The sequence below is a fragment of the Monomorium pharaonis genome, chromosome 5 (genome assembly GCF_013373865.1).
Source record: "Monomorium pharaonis isolate MP-MQ-018 chromosome 5, ASM1337386v2, whole genome shotgun sequence".
NCBI classification, from domain to species: Eukaryota; Metazoa; Arthropoda; class Insecta; order Hymenoptera; family Formicidae; genus Monomorium; species Monomorium pharaonis.
Genome location: NC_050471.1, coordinates 26,197,176 through 26,216,788, shown reverse-complemented (window position 1 = coordinate 26,216,788; position 19,613 = coordinate 26,197,176). Strand labels below are relative to the sequence as shown.

At 38.2% G+C, this 19,613-nt stretch overlaps 1 protein-coding gene across 1 annotated transcript in view; it reads right to left on the bottom strand.

Moving 5' to 3' along the window:
* The window catches only part of LOC105835282 (interleukin-1 receptor accessory protein-like 1), a 213,935-nt gene that overhangs the window by 36,717 nt on the left and 157,605 nt on the right, over positions 1 to 19,613 (bottom strand). Inside the window, exon 3 of the mRNA XM_036286834.1 lies at positions 13,209 to 13,422. Within this exon, the coding sequence (XP_036142727.1) occupies positions 13,209 to 13,422 (214 nt within the window). The remainder of the gene's footprint in view (positions 1 to 13,208; positions 13,423 to 19,613) is intronic.

Sequence of the window (19,613 nt, the reverse complement as noted above, 5' to 3'; positions counted from 1 at the left end):
ATAAGATTAATAACCGATATGAATAAAAATGTGTCAATTGCAAAAATTAATTTATGCCAGTTTTATTTCGACGTCCTTATCTTTTCTTTATTGTTAATTTATTAATTATTAAATATTTGATCCCTTTTCGACAAATTATTAATAAAATAGGTATTAATTAATCCTCCATTCTTAATTTTGTAAATTCGAAACTTCCAAAGGCGATTTAGGAGATTCACATATATGATTTAGGCTACCTAAATTGTACGCTTTGCAGAATGTTGCAAAAAGTTTATAACAAGTAAATTTCTTATTGGTGAAAGACTAAATATTGTAGAAACAGATATCTAAATATAATATCAAGTTAAATCTCTAAAGTTTATTTGCGTACAAATCGAAACAATAAATAAAAAATACGTAATAAAAAACAACTCACGTGATACACATTTAGCAACTCTTCATTAAATTACAAAAAAAAAGAATCGAAAGAAAAGATGAAGAAAAGATGAAGAAAATATAAATAACTCCGTTTCTAAACTGTCGCGCTCAACGTGCTGTCAAACGTCCAATGCTTGAACGTCTAAATCTCATTTAGACTGTTTGTCAATTTCTTTCTTTCCGTAAATGTAGCGAGCGTCGAGAGCGAATTAATTCCGCGACGTCGGGAAAGTTGCCGAAAAATTCCCGCGGGAACGTGAATTTCTCGCTAGGATAAATCGCATAAATTCTCACCGCTGACGGCGGCTAATTGAATAAATTAAACAGTGGCAAGATTAACAACGAATTTGATCACCGACGGGCCCTGCGTAAGTGCCGAATCTCGTTATCGAAGTGCCATCAATAATCCAGTGGGCGGCTCATTGGCCAACAGCCCGCGATGCGATTAATAACAATTTATACGGATCGAGCTTATCGTATTTGCCGACTCGACGCGAGGGGGAACATTTACCGACGACTCGTGTCCTAGTTTACTTGAAAATATGCAATTGGGAATAGCGTTCGCCCGAAAATACCTATCGATATTTTCATTCCGTTCACGTGCCGCACAGTTATTATTGAATCACAATCTTCCGCGAAAACGCGATTGATATCAACATTAATCGAATTTAAGGTATTTGTCAACGGAAAAGTAGGTTGACCAAAAATTTATCCGAAAAAAAAAAAAACATTTATCATAATTGCAAAAAAAAACAAAAGATAATAGTAAAAATAGAAGATATATGTATATGAATATAAAAGAATTCAGTTGAATTTCTCTCTTTGATGAAAATCAAAAATAAATATATGTTGTGCATAAAAGATTTATATTAAAAATTCAATTAGATATTTATATGAAGGATTTCTTGATCAATAAATAATTAAATTTACTTTATTAGAGTCGAGAGAAATATAACAGTGTCAATAATAAATAAAAAATAATTATTTTCTAAATAGAACTTTAATAAACTGATTTATTAATCGAAAACTAAATATAAAATTAAACTAAAACATCGAAAGGTGCAGATTTACATCAACAACAAGAACAATTCACATAATGTGAGGAAAGTATCAGTTGCTTTTTTCTCCTTTAACTGAGGTATTCAAATTTCTAATTTTTTTTAAACCGTTTAAAAAAATTTTGCAAAAAGATCCTAGAAATAGGTATTCTCGCTCAATTTAACAATATTGTCCCGGTGTGACGCAATTCGTATTCCACAACTACCGCAAAATCGCGTATTCTCTAAAACACACGCTACACATTTTTATCACGTACAAAAACAAAAGGATGTTGCGCGTGCAAAAGCGAGCTGCCTATTCAATGGGGTGAAGGTTCAGATTTTCCACCAGTTTCCACGCCGAAATTTTCCCGGGCAGCTCGTCGGATTTTTCAACTCTCTTCCATGAGTTTCAGGATCGACCAATATCTCGATGAACATACAGGATGTCTTAGAAATCGTCCGTTTTCTCGAAAATAGAGATTTTAGAAGCAAAACGGTAGTAGAAAAGGAATTTTCAATTAATAATAACAAAAATGTATTGTATTAGATTTGGGTAAATTGTTTTTCTTTTATCCTTACGTAAAACAAGATTATCTTTATTACCCCTTTAAATTAAATTGTATTTTATTTTATTTCTATTCCAATTGTGAGAATCATCATTATTATTATTGTTGTTGTTGTTGTTGTTACCGTTGTCGTTATTATTGTTGTTGTTATTGTTATTTAGAATTAATCACACAAAAATGTATTACACTGAAAAGAAAGTTGTTAATTCGATTAAATTTTTCAGCTTGATTAAATTTTTTCAGTTCGAGTATTTAGGCATTTAACTTAAATACATAAAATACTTGAACTTCAATTTAACTATTTATATATTTGACTCAAATACATAAATAATTGAATTGAAGAAATTTAATAAAGTTAAAAAATTTAGTCAAATTAACAACTTTTTCTTCTCAACTAAAATTGATTTCTGTATCGCAACTAAAATTGATTTCTGACAAATTAAAGGTGTGAGACATCGAGAATGAAGAAAATGTTTTGCAACTTTCGCTCAGGGAAAGATTCGCAATTCCAAACTCGATCTGTGGCCCGTCGTGGATTGACCAGGACACCCCGTATATCGGTCCGGCGTTCCTTCGCTCGCGGCAAATTTCTCAGACGTCACATCTCGCGAATGCAGGCGGCACTTACGCTCATAAGGTTTCATTATGTGGCGCTTTCGCCAACGCGAACACATACGAACCGCCTTTCCGACCTTTCGAGAGATCGATGTCGCGCCAGACGACATTTCTCGGACTTTTCACCGCGTCCCACGCTCTCCCGTTTCTTCTCTTCGCCTTGCTACCCTCTTCACTTTGCAGGCACGAGGAACAGCGTCGGAAGTGCGTCAGCAGTTTTCTTGCCACCGCTGAAGAATTGCGTGATCGAAGCGAAGTGAGTCGGAAAACCATTCGAACTCGTTTCCCGTGATTTCACGAAAAAAAATGGCAAAAAGTCGTGGAGGATTGTCTTGTAAAGGTAACATACCGGACGTCTATTTCAAGGGGCCGAAAAAGATCTTTGAAAGCATAAAGAGTATGATCTTCGAATATGTATTCCATTTCTCTAATTAATTACTTGTCTTCGTGTATTTCAAAGTATAATAAATGTCACATTTAAGCTCTTTTTTCTGGAATAACTTTATCATATTATAGAATTAAATTACGACAAATATATTTCTGAAACCTTTATTAATATTCATACAAAGAAATTAAAGTTTCAACGTGACATATAACAGAAATTTACAGGTTTTGTTTAACTACGACAGTCGAGGTTAAAATTAAGAACACATAAATATGAATAAATAATATATAAATGGATAATTTAAAAAGTGATTTCTTGAAGTTTCATATTTTTACAGATTTAAACAGCATTTCACAGCATTTTAAATGTTTAGAAATATATAAAACATTCAAAATTTTAATAAAATTATCAAGTTCAGAAAATTATGTATATACTTGTTCTTATTTCCAGGGTCAGGAAATATTCTTTGTCCTCTATATTTTGTACTATACTTTAATTGTGTGAATTTTTTTTAATAAAAAATATCTTTGCTTTAGTATCACTCTAATGATCAGTTTTCCAACAGTCTAGCGCACGCTTGTATGCAATCAGAATTGCTAACCACTGATTTACGAAGAAACTATAATCAAAATTGGCATCCATATCTTACATCTAATTTCTATTTATTGGAACAATTTACCTTTCTACGAAATTTTACTCAACTGTTTTCTATTTATCAATATCTTATATTTTAAAGCAAACAATTTAATCTTAAAAAATTTTAACTCCTTAGATTTTGGAAAAAGTTTCTAAAATAATAAATTTCTACATTATTTCTATTTTTTGTATAAAAATTTATCTTCTTGTTAAATGTAAATTAAATTTAGCTTAGCTCGTTAACGTCGCGGGCGTTAACATTTGAGATGTACCTGTTCTCCAACTGCAAACGAATAATTGGACGCCATTGCGATTTACGACGCGTATGTAAAAATCCCCTTTGATCTCAAGACGGGATCGCTGCGCGCGATCGTCGAAAGAATCGCGCGGCAACATCTTGACGGAATATCATTCGTTGTTTAATGAGCCGACGTGCATTATCCCTTCGCCACCCGTTCGTCGCGCATCGCATCTCCCCCTCCTCCGTTTCCCTCTCCCTCGTCCTTTACCCTGGCAAAATCGCAGAGTCGTCCGCAAACATGCCGATCGCCATTACCAGGTAACCCTCGCGCGCTGGTAAGGCAACCCAGCCAACAAACCACTTAAAAATGGCGGCGCGCCATCCGGCGCGGCCCACGAAAAAGGAGCGATCAAAGGGAAAGGAGCGGGAGGGAAGCGTGAGGGAAGGCACACGAGGGTATCATTAGAGTAATGACGGACCACGAAGGAGAGACCGCAGAAACAGACGAGAAGATACCCGTAGAGTTTCTTGCGAGCGCGCGGGCTCCATTCCCTTCGTCGCCGCCGCCGCCGCCGCTGTCCGTCGTCGTCGTCGTCGTCATCGTAGGAATGGATCTCGCTCCGGGGACGCAGGACGAGGGAGGGAAATGTCAGAAACAGATCGCTCGGAGGAACGCACTTACGATACTTGTTGACATTATTATGCATGCGTCAACAGAAACTCGTACCGTGGCATTATCGTGCATATGGCGACGCGAGCGCGGTGTCCCTAATTGAATTACCCGGCGGCCAGGGGATTTAACTAAGACGCGTTTCCGTAAGATCGGCCGAGCCTCCCGTCGGGGAGGATTCCTCCTGGATGTTCCCGGCTGCGCTCGGGTATTCGCGCCAAGAGCGAACACCATCTGGAATTTAGGCGGGGAATTTTTCAGACAGTTCGAAATTTCGAGCGTTTCGAGCTCATTTCGATGTGAGAACTCGAAGATCCGATAATTTAGAAAGATGAGGGGGAGAAGGAGCGCCCTTCAGACGCAAGAACCTGGAGAATCGGAAAGTCACGAAGCCGCATCATGCAATCCGGGCCTGGATATGGAGAATCGCGAGAACTCGTGCCCGTCTCGCCCGTCGCGACGCGAAATAATCCATTTCTCTTTCCCTCCCGCCTTCTGCCTCTCTTTCTTCAATCGGGGCCTCACCTGGGCCGCGAGTTTGTCCCGCTGTTATTACGTGTATAATGCGCGGCGCGGTGGGACTCCGCAAAAAAGGCTAATCGACGGGCCCCGGAGGCGTGGCGCGGCCGAGGGGCCCCCGCCGTCGCTGCCGTTGTCGATGGGGCCCGACGAGGCCCCGACAACGACGGCGCGGCGGGGCGAAAACGCTTTCGCAGAACAGACCGGCCGGCGGGATGTCAATTGAAACGACGGGAACTCGGCGATTTACTTTCCTTCGTCTTTTTTTTTTTTTGCCAATTCACCTTCTCCCCTCCTTCCCTCCTTCTCCCCCCGTCTTGTCCCCCCGCCTTCTTTTGCCCCGGGAGCGTCCGACCGTTCGAGGGAAGCTGGATCCCCCTTTCAACACGCGCGCTCGTCGTCCGCTCGTCAAACCACTCATTCCCGTCGGTCGCGCGAAAAACTTTCCAATTGCCGGACGTTTACGCCGAGTAAATATTCGAGTTCATTAAATTCCCGGTTATATTAAATTAAATTTTTATATTGAATTACATTTTGTTACGCTCCCTGGAGGGACCCGTCAAAATTCCGAATTTTCAGTCCTTGGAATCTTTATTTTTTTTTGATAGACGATCGACAGACTTCTTTTTTAATCCGATTTTCGACATTCATTATGAACACATGTGAAATATCATTATGAATATATGTCGAATATCAAACAATTTTTAACTGCATTTTTTCACTTCTAAATTATTTCGATACATCTAGTAATCATTTATTCACCAATTGTTCCATTTTTCGTGGCAACCTGCAAATGGAGCCATTCGAATCATCGGGACTTTAAAATATTCACCGTCCAATGCACATGAAATTTCTGCGTTCTAAAAATTTCCAGTCCTTCAATTACTCTTGTTTCCGCACGTGTATATGTACAAGTTGCACTAAATAATAATAAGTGAAAGCGTACAAAAATTATATACCGAATAACGGCATCGAGTTTTCGGAGGAGAAAAATTCACGCTGTGAAAAATTATACAGTTTACTCGCGGAGATTTAATGTGCGAGATGTTCCCGAGTTATAAAATCCATCATTTTGCGCGAAACAACCCGCTGACTCAATCCGCTTTTAATTCAGTAAAGGGTGAGAGAAGGAGGGAGAAAAAAGGAGGACAAGAAGGGAAGAACCTTAATAGCAAAACGATTTCATCAGCCGAAGGACTGCGACTCATTATCTCGCGCGAATAATCCTTTCTGCGCGCGTGTGCGACGACGACGTCACATCCGTCGCAATCGGCGGGAGGAAAATGTAAATACTCGCCTTCCTCGTCTCGCTAACCCGCGCGATTAAATCGAGGAAGGGGGGAAGGGGAAGGAACAAATTAGCAATCAGCCCGGGGGAGAATTTTCCTTTTCGCGTTCCAATTGAAGGAGATGAACGAGCGGTAAGACAGTCATGAGACAAGTCTCGGAGTACAATTCTTCGAGATTGTCTACAATTGTATAAAACTAATCTTCAAATGTTCCTTTTTCTGAAAAGAATCAAATAAAAAAAAAAGGAACCGTCCCGTTCGTCCGCTGCTTATTATCATCCCGATTATTATTTAAATCCTCCGCGCGTCTCGTTAGATTTTTCTCCTCGATTATCCTTTTACGTTCATCGTTTTCGTGCTCGTATTTGCCCGCCCGTATTGTTTCACGTTAATTCCCCCGGTCTGCGCGTGCGGCCCGCCGTCGTAAATAGGGAAACGCGCGCGCCTCGCCGCCGTCGCGTTTAAAGACGGATGACTGCATGCTTGCCTTTCGCAAACAACAGCCGGGCCCGGTCGTTTCGGTTGCAGCTCTCCAACTGCAATCCCGCCGAACGCGAACACACGGGGCTCTGCAGTTTGCATCGCGTGACTGTTTAATCATGCTGCATTGTCTCCATATGGCGCGGTCATGCAACATGCATATGCGTGTCGCTCCATTCGGCTGTCATAAACGTCGCAATGTTGCCTTCGGCTGGTCTCCGGTTGCATCTACCTGCGTTGCACTGCGACACGGCGATACGAGAGAGAGGGAGAAGATGGGAGGGGGAGCAAAATGGAGGGCGGGACGATACGGAACACCGGACGTGGCCACTAATTGGGAGACTGGTTTGCGGGACAATTCCAAAATTTTCCCGTGAGATGTACGTATACAAATCCGACTCTCGCTTTCGTGAGAAACGCGATACCCGGATCCGCAGGCCTGCGACAAATGCGCGCGATCACGCGCCGAAAATTTGGAATTGTCACGCTCAAAAAGCCCGCCCCTTCGACACCCGGCGCGACGCCTCACTCGCCGAGCGGTGAACCAATCAACGGTCACGGTAAAAATTAGGGGAATCCTTCTGGATAGGAAAGTGCTTTTGAATTATGCGACGAGTGGTTAAACTGCAAATCGCATTTTTCTAGCGCATTTTATTTTCACAACAATAATTTCAAACTTTGCTTCTCTGCTTCTGTTTCGATCGGTCACTAAAAAAAAGTGATGTGTATATAGTTCTCGTTATGTTAATGCTTATTTAATTATTAATTATTTTGTTTAAAGTAAACTCATTTTCTTCGTCCGATTAATGGATGGCGTTGCGCTTAAATAACTTGAAATTATAATAAAAATAAAATAAATTCCATTTAAAAGTGTCTTAGATAATACAAGGATAATTTAATTTCAAATTTATTTAGATAAAATTGTACAATTTTAATTTTAAAATAGCATTGTGTTAAAAATATAAAAACAATATATTCATATTTTTATCTCTTTATTTCTTCTGAAATATAAAAGTTCTTCAAATAATAATCTGATAAAAAATACTCTTCCGATTTGAATTTTCGATTTCCTTTAAATTAAAGCCTCATAAATTTGTTCTAAATTAAACATTTGTTTTATCTAAGAAAAGATCGCGATAATATACATTCCAACAGTATATTAAAAATAAAGCCCCTTCTTTTAGATAATTTTATATAGATAACGGCAAACGCTAATAAATTGATGTAACGACGGTGTAATAATTTAAAAAATCGCCGCGACACGCCGACAACGATACTCATCGCCATTACATTCTTATCGTATTCTCACTCCCGTGCGCGGCTTTGTTCGAACGACGGCGACGGCTGCGTCGTCGTCGACGCGAGAGAACCGTTTCACGGGTGTTAATTAAATTTAATAATCCGACCTCTTGTGCGCGCGAATCCTCGAAATTCGCGAACCCTTCTTGCACACCGTCCCCCCCCTCCCGTCCGTCGGTCCCGAACGCACCCTCGTTTCCGCTTTCCGGATGTGTGCCCACCCTCCTTGTAAGTTAATTCGAGTCCTTATCCCGAGACAATGGGCGTCATCAATTCCGTCAAGTTCCTCAAGAACGTGGAATTTCGATTCGCTCTTGCGCGACGAGCAGGATTAATCTTGGAGCGCGTCGCCCCGATTCTATCAAACCGATATTTTCAGCGCGAGACCTCCCGCGCGGTGAAATATGCGAAACGCTCTTCGATTTAGTCCGCAATACAAAATGTAACGTGTAAAGCTGGGAAATAAAAGATACATGAGTCAAACATAATGTACAAATGGAAAATAGAATGGATTATATATGAAATCACATAAATAAATAAAACTTTAATCTCTTTCGTTTCATTTTTTAAATAAATTTTTATCCTGCTTTCAATAACTCACCATTCATTTTTCACTCGCGTTCCTCACCCCTCGCGCGCTTACGAGCTGGAAGCGTCACATTTCGCGAGAATTGTGTCTTTCTTCATTAACGACGTTTTTTAGTTTAGAGTTTAAATGGTGCACTTTTTTTCGTCTCCGCTTGTACGACTGATTAAGACGCATTGACACTTTAACATTTCAATTTATTAAAATGTTGTCATTCTTATTTTCTCGTAAAGCACTTCAAGTTTTTGCATTTTATATATAAATCGATTTTTTCAAATCGATTTATATGTAAGTCTATTTTTGTTCGTTTCAGGACTTTTATATTTTGCATTTTATATTTATATAAAAATACTGTTGAACGTTAATAAGTTTATTTCATATTTTCAAAATCCTGAACATGTACAATTTCATAGCGTGTTTTTATGAGTATTGCCTAAGTAAAACAATGTTTTGTTGATTACGAATGTAGAATAGTAAAAAAAAAATAATTAAAGGGATTATATAATCTCTAAAATACAAATAATAATAATAAAATACTAACCATGTATTATTGAAAGAGTCAAATAATTTTTATTTATTATTAAAATAAATATTAAAATAAATAAAATTCAAAAGTAACAATTAATAATTCTTTTAGGCAAAAAATCCGAACTGTCGCTTTGTAACATGTAACACAATGTTGTCAATAGGGCACTTTAATTCATTGAATAACATGGCCTTAAGCTGCTCGAACATTTTTGATTGCGCAAACACTTTGCTCGAATTACTGCTCGGGGGCGTAAATACGTGGTTTCAAATAAATTTGCGAAAATGGATTTATATATCACTCGGAAAAGAAACATTTACGCAATTTAGTTTAACAGCTGAATTACTTTTGCCGATCGTTCTAATTCACTAAAGGATATTGTAAATCAACGAGCTCAAATACAAAGTGTCGGTGAAGAAACGAAAAAGAAGAAATAAACTCTAACTCACTTTTTTCAAAATCGAATTGTACTATTTAAAAAAAAAAAGCTCGTGTCCTTCATTTTTCTTTAGCACAGCTTGGGATAATGGAGTTTTTCGCGCGCGCGTCACTCTCCACGCCCTTCGCGGTTATTTTTAAGGGACGCCCGAGACGGCGTCGCGCGCCCGAAGGGTTATTGTTAAGATAAATCTCACTTTGTCCCCTCTCACAAAGCCGAGACTACCTCTGGCCCTTCCGGCTTAACTCAATTTCCCCCGTGAACCCGAAACCCACCGTTGCAGGTTCGCCGCTGATGTAAGGTCTAGTTTACACGAACAACGGCGTTCGCGGCGGGGGTGGCGGCGCGCGCGAGAGGGTGAGAGAGGCGAGTACAGGCGGGCGAATCCGACCACTAATTAAGAGACGCGCCGCGGCTCGTTCGCGCTCGGGGAATTCGGGATGGTACTTCTTCCACTCCCTTCCACCTTGCGAGACAAATGCGCTCGTTCCGCGAGCGTGTATTCTACGGGGAGTCCATTACGCCACCCCCGATACACATATCCGCCACGGGATGTTACGACGCGACAGACAACATTCTTTATTGTCTTGCGGAATCCGAAAGCGATCGCGATTTACCAGAACGCTGGATTCTTATATGTAATATTTTAGAGAGATTATTGTTTACCAGATCGGTCTCGTCTTATTTGTTTGTTGCAGAGATGCGCAAATTGTACCTCACGAGGGTTGTAATATTTTTAAGAATTTTTCTTTTTAATATTTCACACGAGCTTAATATCTACTTTGAGTTTATGTTAGTTATAAAAACTATACGTGTATTGAAATGAAATAAATTATTAAATTTTATATATACGTAAATTAATATAACTTTAGAAATTGTAATTATATCCTTCATTTACATGTGCACCGAGAAAGATAAGATAAAACAGCTCGAAATTAGGTAAACCAGTTCAATCTCAGAGTCAAATCTCTTCAAAGATTTCCAACTAAAATTCCCCATGGCTCGAAAGACAAGGTACTGTCGAAAACGAAGGAAACGATCTATATATTTCAGCTTTATACGTATAAATAAATATTTGTCAATAAAAATGTATTTTTCTACTCTCTGTCTATCTTTACATGTTGTATACATAAATATTCCTCAGAATTTCACTCCCGGGAATTTACTCGACGCAAAATATTGTCAGAGACAAGTACAAGACTTTCCAGCAATCTGATCCTCTAGCTTCCTTATCTAAATCTCTAATAAAAAAATCCATCACTGTTCCATTTATATATAGAGTAAATTAAAATATGTAAATTGTAATGTGTGATTGTATCTTTTATTTCCCTTTCTATTTTTTAATAAATACTATCTTTCTCTCACAGTTTGGACAAGATAACCTATGACTTTTTTCAGGGTAAATGTTTATGTATATAATTTATAAAAAAAGACGAGAATTATAAGCGCACCTAATGTTTTAAATTTGATATATCATAGATATTTTTTTTCTTAGTACTGACATTGAGTTAAATAGATGCTAAACTTATATGAACATTTATCAATAAAAATGTTTTAAAATAAAATTAAATACGAGGCAGTGAAACTAAATATGTAAAAGTTGCTTCCAACAGATATAATTCTAATAATAATTTCAATAAAAATGAGTCTAAAATAAATATGTAAAACCATAAGTTTTTTATTATTTTATAGATATTAAGTACATAAACTATGTATGGCCTATAATACTATACGGTCATCTTTTCCCTAAAAATTGTGAAAGATGGCCAACGTTTATGTCTCAATATTTTGATAATAACATTTTTATTAAAAATTTTCTCTTTAATGTGGATAATATTACATGCTTCAGTAAAGTATACATACCAAACGCGATTAAAAAATAAATGTATGTTTTTTGCATTTTAAAAAATTGCTGGCCATCTTACCCAAGTTCGTCCTACTCCATCGCTACTCGCTCCGTTGTTTCCTTATTACAAATTTAGTGACCCCCCAATGTCGCGCTGTTCCTCTGTGAAGCATTAAATTACTCCTTCCCGACATTAATCGGAAACACCTGGATTCGCTTCACGCGTGCGAGATCTCGTCGTGGAATAACGAAGTCAACGCGGAACATAATTAAAATCAGAATCCCCGAATCGGCTCCGCTCGAGGAATCCCGCGAGGAATCCGGGGAATACCCGCGGTGCGCCGGGTGAACAAGGAGGAGGAGGACGAGGAGGAGGACGACGACGCCTCGGAGTCTGTGGCCCCCGAGGATCCAATTATCCGGCGGAATAAAATTGCGCTCGGCGGCGAATCGCCCGCTCGCTCTCGCACGCGTCGCCCCGCGTACACCGGACGGGGTGAGCACCGGGGGAGTAATTTCGCTGTAATACCAGGTGCCGCGGCGAGGGCGGGGCGGGACGGGCCTCCTCCTCATCGGCGACGTGTGTTGTCGAGTCGGTGGTTTTGCCGTGTTTACCGTGGCGATGCGCCGTGACGGCCGCATCGCCGGGAAAATTGAGTTACGGGAGGAAGAAGGGGAGGGTGGAGGGATAGAGTAACTCCCGGGCGCGCGAGACTACAGCAACGCGACGACGCGACGCATCTCACGGGGGCCCGTGAGATGAGGGACCGGAAGAATGGAGAAAACGCGCTGCGGAGCCACAAACGCGTTCGGCTGTGCCGTTGCCTTTTGCTTCGACACTTTCGTATATCCCAGCCGGAACGAGATGCATCGACGACACGTCTACGCGATTCCCTAAATCCGCTCCCGATCGAAAATCTCTAAAGTCTCGCGGTTTATTCTTTCTGGATTTTTAAATACGTTCTTCTCTTTTACTTTGTTGCAAGTCGGTTGTTTAATTTCAGTATTTTCTCTTTTTAAAATTATTATTTGCGCGTGTGTGTTTTAGTTATCTCTTTAAATAAATCTCTCATTTAATTTCAGTACTTTTTTAAATTACTTTCCCAGACAAAATTTCCAATTACAGAGTGCAAATTTTTCCGAATTGACACAGAAATAAAAATCCTTTTATATGTTTAAAGTACACAAGAATATAGCGCAATATTCAATTTGAGCTTTCCTCTAAATTTCCTAGTGAAAATAATGTCACTACAATTTTTCGAGTGATTTTTCCGCTCTAATTGGAGTTTAAGATCACTCTTTTATTTAGACTTTAGACAGTTAAAAAACGAAAACATTATCAACGTATCACGTATAATTTTTTCGCTTTTAAATTGAAGGTGAGTATTTCACTATTTATTCTTGTATGTATTTTAAACGTGTAAAAAGATTTTCAATAAAACAATTCTGAAAAAAATACTCTGTACTTGTCAGCATTAAAGTCGTATATCTTATCTCTGCATCTTTTATATTCTTTATTTTCAACAATTTTTTTCCACATTTTAATACACTGTCCACGTTTTTTTAATTTAAGCGGTTACATATATATGCTATTAAAATGCTTTTAACATCTTTATGGGATAAAAATGTGTTCCGAGTGTAATCCTCGACTTACCGGGACACCCTGTGCTGCGCTATCCTACCGTGGCTGGGCAGTGTTATGTTGCTGTCGCTTTTCGACCAGATGACGGAGTTCTTGGCGTCGGGCACGTCGACCTTACCCAGATAGGCCTCGCAGAAGAGCCTCGCGGTGCCTCCCAGAGGCACCAACTGCGAGGTCGGTCTATAAGTGGGCAAAGGTTTCCCCGTATATACTCCGGATTCCTCATCTGAAATTCAGATTACGTTCTACAATGAATTTAAATCATAACACTTATGGACACACACACACACATATATATATACAAATTAACATTAATAAATCTCACGGTGTATTGAGTGAACGCGATCGCGCTAATCCGCAGGTTTCTTCGGAGATTTTAATTGGCCGTCTCATAAACCGTCTCTTCGACGGTGTTCAACAATTCGCCCGATGATTAACGGCGATCCTTAAGGTGGCGCGGGTATAATGAATCGTAAGAAAAATGAAAATCACTTTAATATCGCCTCGCATTACCGCGGATTGTCACCCGCGCAGTGAATTACGAGTGGCCTACATTACCATGATATACTCGCTCGCCACATTATTGCGCCACATTTCATTCCCTCCCCTCCCCCGCGCGCTCATATTTTTAACGCGGCAACACTTTTCGACAGTGTCTTTCCATCTCGCGCCGAGGAAGTCGTGAAAGCCATCTGTCCGTCTTGCGAATTCCCCGCTATGAAGAATCTAATACCAACTTGAAAATAATTGCGAAAAGAAGATACCATAATGGATTCAGCTAAATGTTATTTTAGTTCTAGCAACAAACGTTGTTTTCTAAATTTTAACAAATGATAAGATGAATCTCGGTAGGGACGACATTAGCTGTCCCCAGTTTAAGGATACATCTCAGCCGCCACGATTAATTCTTTCTTTGCACGTATTATTTCTCGCATTTTCTTGAAAGTCTCTCCTCTCTTTAATGCGCGCGTATTTTTTTTTTTTTTTAAACAGTAATTAAATATTTCGCTGGAAATTCTAATTAGTACCTTTAAGCTCCCCGGGGTGCTTCAAAAGTATCGCAATTTTTATTATTCCCATCAGAGATTGTGACAGACACTCGATTAATTAATTTAATTAGCTCTCGTTACACCGGGTGGCCTTTGAAACACGGTGTAGAGCGCGGCATCGAAGTGCACGGGAGTGTGTAGACATCGAGGGCATCGAATGAAAGAAGCCGGTGGATAGTGGATGGTGGATGGCGGAAGGTCACAGGTCGTTGGGTCGGAACGGCGAACGAAAGGGATAGAGAGAGAGAGAGAGAGAGAGAGAGAAAATGGAGACAGTGCGTTCGGGGCTGCCCGGATGGGTAATTCAATCAGCGTTGATGCGCGAAAAACGCAAAATTAAACAACCGTCTATTATATCGGAAATGTGCGCGCATGTGGAAAGGGCGCGCACTTATTGATTACCGTTGATTAAAATTGATAAATGCGAAGTTGAACGGTCAACACTCGATGCCATTTGAATTATTGCCATTTTGTCGAGCGTTTTGCGTTTATTAACCGGCACGGCATGATATCATAAAATCCCTCAAATATGGAGGAATTATATTATGGAATATATATCTGAAATTCGCGCGCGCCTGGGAAATATTATGTAAAATCAATATATGTACTCATAATTTCGCGCTTCGCGCCACTCATAGAGGTCCAAACACGAAGCAATTTGGCAGCTTTTTTTAAAAAAGATATATGTATCTGCCTATTTGGGGTGTAAGTGAGTCGCCGAGCACCAGCAAAGTCTTTCAGGAACATTAGCCTTTTCGAGGCTATTACTCACAACAATAATGTGCAAAGATACATTTATTCCCCAGTTGCACCCCAAACGCGTCACCGCTTGGCGATTTTTTAAATGTTTTAGCCGTTAGTAATATAATTGACAAATTAATTTCACAAAGTATCAAACGGTTTTTGTAATATTCTTATATTTTTAAAAAGCAATTTTCAATTTCTTTTTGTTATGTCTAAAAATATTCAAGATTTTATAAAAAATGTTTTATATAAAAATTTTTATAATAAAATTGTCTCTTTACTTACTTAAAAAAATAATTTGAAATAAACAAATAAAGGTAATTTCACGAAGTTTCCTTATAACTAAAATATAGTTTCATTAGAATTATTTTCCAAATACGTGATATATATGACTATAGAAATTTCTAATCCGTAACAGAGAAAAATTATGATTAAGACGTCACGAATTTAAAATGTGTACATTTAGTTTTTTATCTATTCACTTAACGCCCTCCCGATTTTATTCCCGGCGGGACGTTTCCATTTCCCCGTGCCTCTTTCGTTATTTGAGAATCCCGGACACGAACAGGTGCACGAAGAAGTTTCGACCTCGTTTCGAAAAAGCGCGGCGCATCCGAACTATCCGGCCACGCTGTTAGTATGCGTCTCCGCGCGCCTCGCCGCATCCGGCGACGCGGCATGCGGCATCCGGCCGACCGGATATTCGGGTACAAACAAACTGCTAACTAACCCCCGGACTGTCGGGATTATGATACATAGGCCGCGCGTCTATTGCCCGCCTATAAACGCGAGCGTCCGCCAGCAAAGCGGGTCAGGTTAGGTTAGAATTACTATCGATTTATAGTTAGGTTCGGATTAACATCCCGATATCAGTGTATCGAGTCGCTTCTTCTAGTTCAGAAACTGAGGTTTAGAGAAAAAAAAAACGATCCAGCAAACTACGAAAATGTAATATAATTGTATTATAATATAATATAAATGTAAAAAAACATTATTACATAGTAGTTATATATGTGTTTGCTAGGAATGATTATGTAATCTTCCAACTTTAGACATAGAAATATTAAAAAGTCATAAAGTTTTTTTGTTTAGTTTGCTCGAGAGATTCTCTTCTCCCTTTTCTTCTCCTCTCTTAAAGTTTACATATAAAATAAGATGCGGATAACTTGAGAGAAGCTTCATGGCTGCGTCGCCTAACTTAACCTAACCCGTGAGCGCAAAGTGAGCGAGTTAACATTTTCCTCAAAGAGTAGAAGACAAGTTCCATTAGTCGGAGAGTAAAGGGTGCTTGAATATGCTCGCCTAGGTTCGCAATTAATATTGTATAATCGAATGACGACGGGGGACTTGAGCGCCGTTAAATTCGACGAATTGCCGTGAGCGCGCCTTCAAAGCGGTCGCCATTTTCCAAAGCTGATCCTCGCGGCGAGGCTGCTGTAACGATTTAATTACACCCCGCGGTAGGATAGGGTAATTTCGTGAGAGAGGCTAGGTTAGTTAGAGCTAGGTTCACCAGAAACGAAGGCGGAGATCACGATGGGAACGCGGCAACGGTATATTCAAAGCGATGGCGATTTCCAAGATGGCGGCGAAACCTCGTTGGATCGTCATGGCGATCGGGTAAGACTATTAATCTCGTAAAGCTCTCGCAGCTTTACGTCCGCGTCGATATTTATCGGAAACCGACCAATTTGCGCTCGCCTAACGGCTTCCTTGTCGTTCGCGTAAGCCTCTCTATGGCTCCATTAGGTCATCCACATAAAATATTGACGAAACCTAACCTAACCTAACCCGAGCGAAACACAGAAGTATCTTAGAAACACGATAAATTGTCGATCATTAAATAGTGCGACTGTTAATCATTTACTAGTTTCGAAATAGAACTCAAGGCAAATTGAGTTAACAATATATATAGACGGTAAAAGGTTCTTGAATCAATTAAAAAAATTTTTAATAAATTTTAAAGATAAATAATTAAATTTAAAAAATAAACCATACATATATATATATATCCCAGATAGCACAAAATATTTATAAAATATTTATAAAAAGGAAAAATATTTATGATAAATATTTTGTACATATTTTTTTTATATCCGAGTTAGTCAGGTATAAAAAAAATTATGATAAACATTTATAAAAATATTTAAAATAAATATTTATACCATTATTATCAAAAAATATAAAAAATATTTCAAGTTCATATACCATAAATATTTTTCAGTACATTTTAAAAATATATTCTATATATTGTTGATAATGATTTTTGTATCATTTTTAAATGGTTTATAAAAATAATTATATAATCTTTTAAAAAATATTTTTCGAAAATAAATTTGTAAAACATTTATAAATATTTATGATAATATTTTGTGCTATTTGGAATATATATATATATATATATATATATATATATATATATATATATAATCGTTAAGGTATACACACACACATATACGCACATGCACACTTTTTAGAAATTAAATTTTCTATAACAATAATCTACGTTGTTCAAACAAAAAATCTGCTCTTAATGAAAATTTGATATAATTATTTGATGGAGCGATAATGAGATACGTGAAACTTTACTGATAAAATCTATCATAGAAGCTGTTACACATACATATTATATATTTGAGAAATAATCGCGGAATTTCACACACATATACAAATGAATAAAATATATATGGCCCCTTTAATACTCGGTAGCCAACTGAAATATTATTGAACTCAACAAGACTCTAGGGTAACGTCACCGAAATATCGTTGGATTAAAGTAGACGATTTGATCGATAAAACTGTATCTAAAACCGTAAATAGAAATCACATTACGCCCGTGGCAAATTACTTTCAATATGTGCGAATGTATCTCACGTTGAATAAAATATCAAGTTTATAAAAATATTCAAAAAAACTTGATATAATATATAATGTATAATATAATATATAATATATCAAATAAAGTTTAGTTTAGAAATTTTTCATTTCACGTTAAATATAGTCCGAATTTATTAGCACAAATATCTTGTTTGGCCCGAGCGCCCCTTAATTGCACTATTTAAATTTTAAATGCTCTAAATCCTTTGAGATATTTGTGATTGACAAAAAATAAAATTTATTTTTTATAACAAATATCTAAAAGGATTCAGAGCATTTAAAATTTAAATAGTGTAATTAAGGGGCGCTCGGGCCAAACAAGATTTTGTGCTAATAAATTCGGACTATATTTAACGTGAAATGAAAAATTTCTAAACTAAACTTTATTGTAACAAACAAATGTATAGTAGGCTAATTCTTTTTTCTATAAAGTAATTCTGTAATTATAACGCAAAATATTTTCCCATTTACTGTCTGGAAGCAATAAGATTACATTTACCATTCTTTTTTTCGCGGGTCTTCGGGTCTTCGAAATTTCTCTCCGTGCGCGTGTAATCGTGTTTTGAGTTATGACGTTGTATCTTCGGGTCGCTGTATCTGTCGCCGCTACGCGTCTTACGTGAACGAACCCGGCGGACCAGAGCGAGAGTGCACGAGCGCGAAATTAACGCAAGGCAAATCGCGTTCTGCACGGAGAAACGACGTAACGATCCACGTAACTGCGGGTCGATAATCGAATGCAGACGGCTTGATTAAATCACTCTCCTCGCGCCCCTACGCCGCGCGGCGTAGCGAAACCTGCCCCATCCCTTTCTCTTTCTCTTTCTCGCCCCCTCGCGTGCTTCCTTCCATCTATTAGCTATTTCAGCTTCTCTCTCTCTCTCTCTCTCTCTCTCTCCGTTTCTTCTTCGCTACGTTACGTTTACGTAACGTACATAAGTATCCGCGTACGTAGCGTGCGTCTCGTACGAGCAGATTGTACCCTTTCATCTTCGAATGTTGGGCGAAATGATACACGAACTGAGATTATCGAAAATTGAGGATCGAAGAAGATTAATAACGCGACGAAAAGAAAAGCAGAAAATAATTCAGCGATACGTCATAATGCGGTTTCTTTTGGTAGCGCGAAATAAAATGCTGGGGAGAATAAAACGGCGAATGTAAAATTATTAAAAAAAAAAAAAGATTACCACGCGGTTGAACTCGAAATACTGTCAGAGAGGCCAGGAAAACTGGATATGTAATACGTTGTGAGATTAAAAAAACTCTGAAAAACTATTTCTTTTGTATATCTCAAACAATAAATAATTTTTTTATAATAGCAGATTTCTCTTTATCATAAAAATTGTAGGTTATAAGGCACTTTTGGTAGTCAAGTTCTAAACTTATATTTTTATTTTTACAAAAATACCATATTTAATATAGACACTTTCATAGAATAACATGGTCAAAGATAGAATGGTCAAAGGAACATCATCTTTTCCTTAACTTGTATCTTACACAGACTCGTGTCAAAGGAAAAGAAAATTAGCATTACAATCTATATATATACTATATCGATTTCGAGACTTATTTTGCTTATCTTACAAAAACCTTAATTATTGCAAAATTCGAAAAACAATATTACAAAAATTGCTGTATCGTTTCAAAAAAGTTCCCACTATCTAGTTTGCATCTTTTGTCAAGTCTTATTTTTAGTTTTCGTTTCAAAAAATAAAATCCACAAAACAAACCTCGGAATAAACAA